Below are 12,594 nucleotides of genomic sequence, written 5' to 3' on the forward strand. Positions count from 1 at the left end.
GCAAGCATTTTTAATCTTCTTTTTCTAAAGGTTTGCCTACAGGTTTTCTTTTACTGTGTGTGCAGTGTCAGGTCAATCTTTATTATAAAGCTTATTTTTTCCTATTAGGAACCTATATAGCATTTTAATTTTTTGAAAAGTTTGCTTTGTGAGAAAATAACACATCATGAAGTAGTAAATTTAATTCCTTTATGAGCATTGTGCTGAACAGAGAGGTTATGAGAAGCAAAACAAACATAAAAAAAGAGCAAAAGGAAGTGTGACAAGAGGGGGGGAAGATAAATCTGCAGGAAGCATTGCTACTGACTGTTGAACCCTCGGCCTCATCTTACAGCAGTGCATATTTTGTCCTTTTGATTTACTCCCCTGGATTCCCTAATTCTTGTCACCACCTATGCCAGTCTTTTGGGATGAAAGATGCATCTTAGACACCACCTTGTCGAGCCAGCGATCATCAGAAGTGTGGAAATGTAGTATCAGGCTGTTGGAGGTATTCAGGCTGTAAAAGTGGTTTCCAAACCACTATGACAAAACAGACAGCAGTGACCCTCATTAACAGGGAGTAGAGCACCAGGAGTAGGCAGCTTCTGGTGGAGTCAGTGCATTTTTGCATCTAGGTGGAGTCTCATCTTTTTTCTCTCTCCAGGCAGTTTACCAAGGGTGTAGAGAGAGTGCAGAATCCTAATGTCAGGGGAAAAGGTCTATAGTTGGAGGTGTTTCAGTGGATGGTTGGAAACCCTGGTGATCAACTAGTTTGCAGGCCAGCATGCCCCAAAGCTTTCCTGTTCTTACATGGGCACATTCAATCTGCATGTCCCAAATTCCTTTCATTAGAGGAGGGTTTTTTGTCTTGCACAAGCCACGTTTTATTTATACAGAAAGCACCTTTGTCGCCTTTAGCTAAGATTCATTTGAAACCAAATTCATTTCATGTGGCAGTGGAAGTAGCTTTTGAAGATTAAGTCATGCGGCCAGGAAACAGAAACAGGACGACATGGCTTACGCAACTAATCAAATACTGAATTTTGAATAACGACTGTTTTGAGGCATACCAGGACTGAGCAGTTCTTGAGCAGTCCACAGGCAGAGCTTGAGCTGCATCCCGCGCCCGAAAGCCTTCACTGCAATTAAACAGCCCCTTAGCCTGAGCCCTGCAAGACCAAGTCAGCTGGCACAGGCCAGCCACAGGCTTCTTATTGCAGTGTGGACATACCCCAGAGCTCTGGGGAGTATAATCTCTTGAGTGCACTGAGTGGCCTGTATGGAAGGAAATAGTTCAGTAATTCATTTTCCCCCATACTCTTGCTGTCTTTGTTATGGCTAGCAATGTAAAGGGCACTACCCAGAAAAAGGTCATTACATCAGGGAAATTTGGTCCCAAATGGCTGGAATCTAACAAAATCAGCTTTTCTCAGGTGATTTCTTCCATTTTAGAGAACATCCACAGCTCCAAATTTTCTGTTGGCATAGTTCCATTAACTTCAGTTGTGTTACACCAGCCAGGAGTCTGCCCCAGGAGTCATGCCACTTCTGGATTTGGACCCTACCTGGGAGGAAAATACAAAGGGTCAGGTGATTTGAATATAGCTCTTTAAATTTCGGAGGACACGAGTAGATTTTGAGGTTCTGCATCAAGACTTTCTTTAATTAAAGCCCATGAAAAATCTATAGTAGTTCTCATCCCCGCCGCAGCCCTGTAGTAACATGCATAAGTGAAAAATGGAGTAAATAAGCTCTTTAAAAACAAAACAAAGGGCAGCAACTCAAGGGTTGGAAGATTTTACAGAGTTCTTGGAGTATCAGCTCCGTCCTTACATAAGAGATTTCTTTGTGTGTTTGTGCTTCTCAAGGAGTTGAGAACCCCTCCACTTTTTTTTCCCCTTTGGCTTTACTGACTCAAGTTCAAGGTTCTTAGGTTATGTCTGCACTGCAATTAGATGCCTGCAGCTGCCCTGTGCCAGCTGATTCAGGCTTTCAGGACTCAGGATAAAGGGCTGTTTAATTGCAGGGTAGACATTCAGTCTCAGGCTGCAGCCTGAGCTCTGGGACCCTCCCACCTCACAGGGTCCTAGAGCCTGGGCTACAGCCTGAGCCCAAACATCTACACGACAATTAAATAACCCCTTAGCCTCAGCATCATGAGCCCAAGTTAACTGGCATAAGCCAGTCATGGGTTTTTAATTGCAGTGTAGATATACCGTTTGTGGCACAGACCGTAATTCCATCCATCATGAACTAGATAGGATTCTGCTCAGTGTCCATCCATGCAACTCCTATATTTGCCAGCTCGTTAGGGTGTTTCTTCTCCAAAGGCTGAGCCCGCTGCCTGCTCATTATGTTTGCCATGCTTAAGAGCAAGAGAACTCACCTGTAATGATCCAGGCATTGTGAAGCAAAGCCACTGATCTGGTCAGTTCTTAAGGATTGCTGTACTGTAACAACACCTTCAAAGTGATTATGGCTAATCAAATATTTCTATCGTTTGTAAATGGAAATTATTTGCTTGATAGTCAAAAGCCAGCTATGTTAGGGTTGATTGAGTCAGTTCTGGGGAATAAAATGTGCAATGAGTCCGTGTGCAAAAATGCCTTATAATTTTTTTATTGACGCATGCATTCATATGTATATTTTCTCTTTTAAAAAAATCAACCGGCTGAGATATTTTTAAAACTGTTAGAAAACATAGCTACAACATTTATATTGTTTGCTCTTCTTTGGTCCAGTTTCTAGCTACCAATCCAGAATTAGGGCCTGATTCTGACATCCTTACAAAACTCACATAGAGTAGTACTTTACTACAGTGCTACTGTCAGTTATGGCTGATTCACATTGTTTTTTTATGGTGTGTAGGCGCCTGGATGAATATTGCCGCCAGTGATGACAGGTTGCTTATTGATACTGCATGTGAAACACTTTCACTCTTTATGATTCCTGGAGTCTTTCCTCTTTAGTGTATCTAAGCAACAGTTGTGTCGTATGATACAGTTAATCCCAATATTGAAGCACTTATTCATGTGAATAGTCCTAGTGGTTCTAAAGAGGACCTCTTTCAATGAGTATAGATTGCAGCATTGAATGCCAGGTACCCTCACCGCCCCAGAGGTTGATCGGGTGTTAACTGATGTTTGTTGTCGTTTTGGAAATGGTATATTAACTCTTCTCTCCCGCAGTGTTTAAAAATATGAGAACATTAATAATTAAAATGCAAATCATGTGTTGCTGCTAGAAATGAGACTTGCACCAGTTTTTTTTAAAAAAAATAGAGATCTATTTTAAAATTGATGGGAAGCAAAGATTTTACTTGTGAAAGAAAATAAATGTAGGTGTAAGACTGAGGCCTCAATTCTGCAAAGACTTGCTCACATTTAATTCACAGGCTGTGAATTGTTACACTGACTTCAATTAAACTTCAAGGGGCATAAATCTTTGCAGCATTGTGGTCTATAGTAGAAAACTCAGTTGCTCAGTCCCATTGCTTATCTTTGGTGTTCCTTTAGTCAATACTATAATGTCTAGACTTCACAAGGCTCAATTAACCATGGCCTTGGAACATTAACTCAGAGTGTCTTTGATAAACTGTACGTATGCATGTTTCATTGTACCTGTTGTTTTAACAAAGTTATTTTATTTTAAAATAATATTTTATTTATTTATTTATTTATTTATTTCAGAGTAATACACTGAAATATTATTTCAGCATCAACACCATGTTCCCTTTTAAAATGAAGTTGTTTGACGTATGACTTTTTGCCCATGGCCAGCTAAATGTTTTCATCACTGCAAGCATAAATATTAGAATATTTTAAGTGTATCAGTGATTTTTTCCCCTCATGCTAACAAGAAATCATATAAAATTCAGATGACAAAAATATTTGTATATTTGTTTTTACAGTCTTTATATGGTGCTGCAGTTTCTACTACTCCAGAATTACCTCTCTTCTATACTCCTATTGATTTGGTAGACATCAGTGTAGAAGTGGCTGGACTGAAGTTTCCAAATCCCTTCGGTCTTGCCAGTGCAACTCCAACTACTAGTTCCCCAATGATTCGAAGAGCATTTGAAGCAGGATGGGGATTTGCTCTGACCAAAACATTCTCTCTCGATAAGGTAAGGAAATATTTTAAGGCGTATGTAATTTCATGGTATGTTCTAGTCATGATCTAAATGTTTTGAGAATATAAATAAGTATTAGATCCAGTCAGCTAAAAAGCTTTTAGGGTTCTATTAATATTCTACATACTTTTCCAGGGCTACTATTAACTCAGTTATTTGCTTCTGGCAGTACCCATCGAGTGCTACGTGCTGTAGACTCCAAACAAGGCACAGCCTCCATTCCAAAGCATTCCCAGTCTAAAAGAGACAAAATGAACAGATAGACAAAGTATAGCAGGAGAGGGTTCTGATTGCTTAATCAAGGGGGAGGTTGGCCTCCTTTTGATAAAACAATGTTTGATAACAATTTGTTTCTATTTTGCTGATAATACATATAGACTATCCCCACTTAACCCCCAGCCTTTCCATTACTAGTCAGGTAGTTCCTTTTAGGAATCATAATGGAAATAGGTTTTCAGGCAGGATTTGAATTGAACAGCTCACAAAGACCTTTCCACATGTAAGAGCTATCAGGATGCAGTCAAAGAAATTACTGTGTGAGCAATGGATTTAGGTATCTATGTAGATGTTGGAATCACTAGGGGAGTTTAGGAATGGTAGCAATATAAGACAGGACAGAAAGATAGGGAAGAGCAAGGCTTTACTGAAGGCCTGGAATGCAAGGACAAGAAGCTTGAATATGAAGCAGTAGGAGAGCAGAAGCTAGTGTAAGATGAGGTCAGAGTGATGGCCAAGGAAGATTATCTTAATGGCAGTATTTTGTACATATTGGCAGTGGGTTCAATGGGTGTTAGGCTAAGAGAAGGAGGAGGTTGTAGCAATCAAAATGAGAAACTGAGGGACTGAGCAAGAATTTTAACTGTAAACACTGAAAGAAAAATACAAATCTTAGAAATGTTTTGGAGGAAGAGGCAACAAGTTTTGTACATGGCTTGACTGTGTGGGGAAACGAAGAGGGAGGAGTCAAAGATGAACCCCAAGTTGCAGGTCTGAGTAATATGGAGCATGATTGTGGTGTTGAAAAGCAACAGATAATAGGATGGACTTGAAGAGAGCTTGGAGGAAACATAAGGAGCTCAGCTTTGGCCATGTTAAGTTTCCTGTGGCAGTGAGAAGATGTCAATGAGGCAGCTGAGATGCAGAATTGGATGGATGGGGACTTATCAAGAGGAAAGAGGCAAATTTGTGAGGCATCTCTGTAGAGATGGTAATTGAAGTAATATGAGTAAATGAGATCATCCAGAGAGAGTGTAAAGTGAGAAGAGAAAGGGAGTAGCAAGAGTGTCCTTACAAAATATCAGGTTTCAGAGTAACAGCCGTGTTAGTCTGTATTCGCAAAAAGAAAAGGAGTACTTGTGGCACCTTAGAGACTAACCAATTTATTAGAGCATAAGCTTTCGTGAGCTACAGCTCACTTCCTCAGATGCATATCGTGGAAACTGCAGCAGGCTTTATATATACACAGAGAATATGAAACAATACCTCCTCCCACCCCACTGTCCTGCTGGTAATAGCTTATCTAAAGTGATCATCAGGTGGGCCATTTCCAGCACAAATCCAGGTTTTCTCGCCCTCCACCCCCCCACACAAATTCACTCTCCTGCTGGTGATAGCCCATCCAAAGTGACAACTCTTATGCAAGGTAGCCTGTTTCCTCTTGTTTTTCCCTACCCCCCCCCCAGATGTTCTGGTTTAACTTGGATTTAAACTTGAAGAGTGGTCATTTTGGTGAGCTATTACCAGCAGGAGAGTGAGTTTGCGTGTGTATGGGGTGGGGGGGATGTGAGAAAACCTGGATTTGTGCAGGAAATAGCCCAACTTGATTGTCATGCACATTGTGTAAAGAGTTGTCACTTTGGATGGGCTATCACCAGCAGGAGAGTGAATTTGTGTGGGGGGGTGGAGGGCGAGAAAACCTGGATTTGTGCTGGAAATGGCCCACCTGATGATCACTTTAGATAAGCTATTACCAGCAGGACAGTGGGGTGGGAGGAGGTATTGTTTCATATTCTCTGTGTATATATAAAGCCTGCTGCAGTTTCCACGATATGCATCTGAGGAAGTGAGCTGTAGCTCACGAAAGCTTATGCTCTAATAAATTGGTTAGTCTCTAAGGTGCCACAAGTACTCCTTTTCTTCTTACAAAATATGTGTGGCCAAAATTTGATCTCAGTCATACAACCAAGATGAGGTAACTCCACAGAAGTCATTGCTACTCTGGATTTATACCTAAGTAATGGAAATCCAGAACTGTCCCATTGAGTACAACACAAGCAGAAATTTTTCTTATTGAAACATTTTAAGGGAAGAGGTTTAATTGAAGCATCCCCTGCCATCAGTATTTGCACAGAACTCCCTGTTAATTTCAGTTAATTGAGTGTCTAAGTTGATGGCAGGATCCAGCCAAAACTGAGAATTGTTTATTAATCACATATGCCTACAGCTATGTTACCTTGCACTGTGACTATATCAGATCTCATAAGTTAAGCAGGTTTGAGCTAGGTTAGTATTTGGGTAGGCTTCTTTGGAGGAATATACGTTACAGGAAGTATTGTTGGCCTTTCACTACGTGGCACTTTTGTCAGAGTCAGTACTGAACCAGTGACTTATCATGGGCTCCAGTAGTCAGTGCGCTACCAGAGGTGAGGCTTTTGCTTGATGTCTTTCAGATCAGATGTTCAGTAAAACCAAGGTTCTGAAAGTAGTCATTATTATTTTATGGTATTATTTTAATATAAGAGAAAAGGAGGTTGGGCAAAGTGCCCTTGACTCATTCAAACTTGGATTATTACAGTCTGCCTAGGTAAATTTTCCTGGGAGTCTTAGTTGGATATAGTGTTATTCATTTCTGGCCCTAAACTCTGGAGTAGCATTGCTGTGTTCTATAGAACAACTGTCATGACCCACCCAAGAGCTGACTGACGTGATTTTTATACCATTATACTCTTGACAACGCCTCCCAGAGGTGTTGAGCCTTAATGTATATGATGTGCTTTGAGATACAGAGATGTTAGGTGCAAAAAGAAATGCAATTGTTTCTGTTTATGTAAACAACAAAATATTAATACTATTAAAATACTAAAAATATTTCAAATAGGAAGACAAGTTCAGTGAGGTGCAACAGTTCTTATTTCAACAATGAGTATTGCACAGAGATTCTCAGTCTAACACTGGAACAAATAATTACAATTTAGTCTGGAATAATATAGGTCAGTATAATGTACAATTGTATTTGATCTGTTTAGTTAGCTTCTGATTACACTGATATAAATCCTGTGCAATACTCAGAAGGGAGCTGGAAACTCTTGGCCTGTAGGGCAAGGATAAGTGGAGGTTATGTATGGGCACAAGTAAAACTGTGTGTTAGTCCTCTGCATGGAGTGGAAGACTCAGACTTGGCTTTGTGCATCAATTTACTTACTCTTATACATGCTGGGTAATAGGGAGTTGGCTAGTGGCAGAGTGTTGGCATGTCCAAGAAGACACGGGCTTAAGCATTATCTTCAGAAAGCAAATAAAATCAGCTTTACCTGGCATTTACATACAATGCTCTGCACCTGCCCTATGCAGGCTCAACCCTATAATGTTTATTTTTATATACAGTAAAGGTAAATCAACTCTGGAATAAAAGACCCGTGGCGTAGTCACCACTGGCCCTGCTCAACTGACTCAGGCTTGAGGGGCTCAGGCTGCAAGGCATCACATTTAGACATTCAGGTTTGGGCTGGAGCCCAGGCTCTGGGACCCTCCCGTCTTGCAGAGTCCCACAGCTTGGGCTCCAGCTTGAGCACGAACATTTACGCCGCAATTTTACAGCCCCACAGCCGGAGCCCCATGAGCCTGAGTCAGCTGACCCAAGCTAGCCATGGGTGTTCAATTGTTTGGACACACTCTCAAGAGCCAAGCATAAAATAGCCTCTGGGGCTATGAGAGTTCTGTGGCAGCAGAAATGGTTCGCTCTTGCAAAATCTATGTACCTCTTAGTAGTGACTATATAATGCAATTCCAGCGTTATGTGGCTGCCAGTGACTTCCCCTGTATCAGAGATATAGTCTGTGTGCCAGCACCTGGAAAGGACAGTTGTGTCTTTTGGTACTTTAGTAAAAATGGGCGAGGTGAGGCAGATTCCCTGACCAATAGCTAGGGAAGAATATGTAAAGAAATCACACAGCCCAACTATAGAGTTTCCCAAGTTGACAACTGTCATGGAATGCAGTCAGAGAGAAGAACAGGGTGACAGAGACAGAGATGGAAAAAGAGTACAGTTGCATCTGAAGCCTTCGCCCCAGAAGGAGGGAGAAGACATGAGCCAAGATGAAGACTTGAAGCACTTAGAAGGCAAGGGCCTCAATTTACCTAAGCTTTACTTCCTCTGCAAGCAGCACATCAACTCACCAGTATGGGGTGCTGCTTCTTTTTTCCTTTCGGTTTGACTTTGTGCAGAAGGCCAGTGTAGACAGACACTCCAAACAGGTCGCACCAATAAATGTGACTGTCCAAGTCTTGGGCAGCCCAGAAGAATGGGTGTAAATTTTTTTTTTGGCCAGAATTCCATTTGAGAACACCAGGGCAGCCAGTCCTACAACCAGTGGGAGCCAGCCTAGGTTTCTGTATCCCCTCTTACCCAAGGATTTTTGGACAGCAGATCTGCAGACATGGTGCCACAGATGATGCTTCTGTTCCTCCAAACCCAGAACTGCTCTTGCCTCTCCCCTACAGTACCCCATGTGCCACAGAGAGCTGCAGCACTACTCCATGTCGTGTAGCATTAGGTCTCTCCCCAAACACTGCCTCACCCCCCATGCAGCAGAGCCACAGTAGTTCCACTATGCCTAGGACCTTCTGTTTGTGATGTGTAGGATTCAGCCCTATGTGTATCATTAGATGTTTTCTTCTGCAGTACTGCATTATAATTGTACCATACAGAAGATCTAATGTAAGTCATATCTGAAATTCTCTCAGAACATTTATGTGCTTAAATACATGCTATGGTAAATATTTTAGAATGTACGTGTTGTTACAGTGTAAAACAGATGTTAATTATAAATTATTGGATTGTGATATATAAATATATGTATATAAATGTAAAATTTGTGGATTTTAAGTTTACAAAATCAAAGTACAGTATATCTGTGGATATCTGTACTAATTAATATCAAGTAGCTCTGATCTTTTAAAGAAACAGGGATCACTAATTCTAAAGGAGATTCTCACTGGGCAAGGAAAACAGCAGAGAACAAATATGCACCTTTAAGCACACTCTCTTCCTTGTCCAGCTATACCTAAAGAAGGACAGGACACACTTGATATGGATTTAATCAGGCCGCAACTTTATTATTAGCTGTCTGGGACTGCCCAGCAGATAAAAGTGTACAGTGCAGGTAAACCCTGTTTATCTTGTAATTACCCTGGGGTGGAGAGATTCCACCGGCTCCCCCTCTTTTTTCCATTCAGGTCCCTCCAGCAAATCCATTGCTGGGACCTTACCATCCACCCCCCACCCTCGTAGGAGGGGTAAGGTGGGCTATAAGAAATGGGGAGTTCAACTATAGGAGCCCCAAACCCCACACCATTTCCGTTCCTTTAATCAGCATCTCCTTTTAAAGTCTTTTATCTGCACTGGACATCCACCCCACATTCACCAAATAAGTTGTGACATATAGCCTACCACCTTTTGTGCTCACCATAATAGGTGTTCCCTAACACCTGCTGTAGGGAAGGTGAAAAAACCCCCACACCACTGAAGCCAATATGGGGGTGAGGGAAAAAATTCCTTCCCAGCCCCGCTAAAAAGGAGCGTCTAGCACAATGCCCCTAGCAGGTTCAAACCAGTGGTACAAGTAAAACCCATGTCTTACCGGTATGGGGGGAGAAGGGGATGCACCAGCTAAGGGGTGCACATGACCTCCCTACTTGACCCTCCATGTGACTCCTCACTGCCCCCCCCAGCCTGGGGCCCCCATGCTCTTCCAGTCCCCTCTCCACATCCCTCCCATGTTACCTGGGGAGACAGGGCTGGGGGAGGTGAGCCGGGGGGGGGGGGCGGGGGAGTACAGCTGTCGGAGGAGCTGCTGACATTCTGCTCCTTTCCCTGCTGCCCCTCCCAGCGGGGAAAGGAGCAGAACCCCCAGCCCTCTCCTCTGGCCGGGCTGCTGCTGTGTGTTTCCAGCCTACTTGCACTGCTGGTTCATACCCACCAGATAATCACACCTCAAGAGGAGGGAGGGTGAGTGCTGCCTTGCCTGCTGCGTGGAGAAAGGGGTTGCCAACGCCCAAGCTTGCACCTTTAAAGCCTTCCACCCTTACGTTCCAAGGGGGTGAGTCAGTGCTTCAAAGCTGACCAACACCACCTCTTTGCCGCAGTTTCTGACCTTGTTCTCCCCCCACCCCCATAAAGCACTACTGTCTTCCTCAGCGGGCCTGGACAACGGCCCCCCTGCTTTCAGTGCTGGGCGGTCATTCTCCTCTCTTTCCCCCCAACTTCCTTCCTTCCCTGAGGTATTGCTGAAATACTATTTTTGTCTTATTCAGAGCTTCTGTGCTTCGAAGTTACTATGTATAAATTTGGTTGGTAAGAAATTAAAGGAAAAAGGTGGAGGGAAGGATAAGATAAAATAAAGTCCACAAAAAGAATTCAGTTACTAGTAAACCTATTTAAAATATGTTTACCTATATTCATAGACCAATCATTACTACTTTCAGAACCATTTCTGAAAAGCAGATAGCTACCTGCAATGGGAGAAATCTCTTAGCTTAATTAAAAAGAGTATCATCTGGTGATAATTCTTAAAATGATATATTGGAATTTGTTTGTTTTTTCTATCTGGATATTGCACCATACATAGAAATGGAATTTTTCTTAACTCAAAATCTATAGTCAGAAAATTTATACAAGACTGTTCTTTAATTAATTTTTTTAAAATGAAAATTTGAGACATCTGCTGCTGTTTCTACGTTAGAGTTCATTTTTAATATATTCTATTGAAGAATTTGTATCAAAATTTGTAATCTTTTAAAACTATGGATTCAGTTGTGGTTTCCTCACTTCACTGTATAACTAAAGGAGCAAGAGAAAAAAACAGAAGTGGAATGGCAGAATGTTTGCTTTGATTTTTAGATGCTTCCTTCACTTGTAAAAATTTAATTCTGATTAATCGGCGACATCTGTCTTTACTCTGTTGTGACATGCATTGATTTGTGATGCTGTTGCTTTCAATAACCTAGAAGCAGTTGCCTTTATGAGTGGTACCAGCAGAAATAAATGTGTAGACTAACTTCATTCTGAACCTCCACTATTTTTTTAATTTGTATGCTGCAGGTTGCATTGCCAGTTTTAAAAACAGACTAATGATTAAAAGTGAATTAAATTTCAACTAAAACATTATATTGCAAGAAAGTATTTGCTCCTCAATTTATATCTGTACAATACATAGTAATAAATTCTACACTATATTTTCACAAACCATATCTAAATGAAGGATGTTGTATATTGTGCATTAATTTGACCCAAAAGTACTACATTTCTGCATGCTGTTATTACAACACACTGATTCATGCTTCAGCTAGTTGAGTGTGTGTACATTTGTACTCCATTTACCTCTATAATTATAGATGGTAAAATTGTGTTACAGTGACATATTGTTTTCCATACCATTAGTATTTCACTGAAGTGAACCTGTGTTTTATATATATATATATATATATTTGAATGATATTACAACACAATCCTTTAGATTAAAGTAGTTATATATATGGTGCCAAGCCAGAAAACTATTTAAGATGTATTAAAATGCAGAACCTTGACATTTGAAATTCTGAAGTTCTTAATATGACAAAGGTTATTCTGTGGAGTTTTGCTATAATATGAAATATTAATATTTCACAATACAGTTTTAATGAAGTACAATTTACCTAGCTTGCATATGATAAAGAAATTAAATGCTTACCAAGGGAGTTCAGCAAGAATTAGAGCCCTGCCTGAACATCTGCTTGAAATTTTATTATCCTGTCCTACTGACAGCATCACTCCCTCGTTGTTTTTCTAGATTGACAGCTGAATATTGCATTGATTTCTACAGCAAATATGTTTAGGTGAACTGTGTTTCCTTTTTTAGGAATTTAGAACTTGCTTTTGATTTTCATCCTATAATTTTTTTATATGCTCCTGACATTTGTAGATGCCAGATTGAGGTCTAATATGCTGTAGCGAAGATAGACCATTGACTTGCTGTGAAATGCCAGTTGATATCTCAGTAAACAGAAATATTACTATTCTTTATTGTGTGGCCTGTATGGGCTTTCTTTGGGGAGACAAATGATCAGATTGTTAATGTCAAATATAAAAAAGATGGTTTGCCTTTCTACTAAATAACATCAAGAGCAACTTTTATTAACTACATTCTTGAACAAAAAAAAAGCATTTTACAGGATTTCTTAGCACATGCAGGTTGCCTGTGACTTGAATTATTTATTGTTTTACA

The 12,594-nt window shown here is 40.8% G+C and overlaps 1 protein-coding gene across 3 annotated transcripts in view; it reads left to right on the forward strand.

Moving 5' to 3' along the window:
- The window catches only part of DPYD (dihydropyrimidine dehydrogenase), a 543,036-nt gene that overhangs the window by 306,942 nt on the left and 223,500 nt on the right, over positions 1-12,594 (forward strand). For all 3 annotated transcript variants that reach the window (XM_073356962.1, XM_073356960.1, XM_073356961.1), the window contains one exon: positions 3,893-4,108. In XM_073356962.1, the coding sequence (XP_073213063.1) occupies positions 3,893-4,108 (216 nt within the window). The remainder of the gene's footprint in view (positions 1-3,892; positions 4,109-12,594) is intronic.

The sequence above is a fragment of the Lepidochelys kempii genome, chromosome 8, assembly GCF_965140265.1.
Source record: "Lepidochelys kempii isolate rLepKem1 chromosome 8, rLepKem1.hap2, whole genome shotgun sequence".
Taxonomy (NCBI): Eukaryota; Metazoa; Chordata; order Testudines; family Cheloniidae; genus Lepidochelys; species Lepidochelys kempii.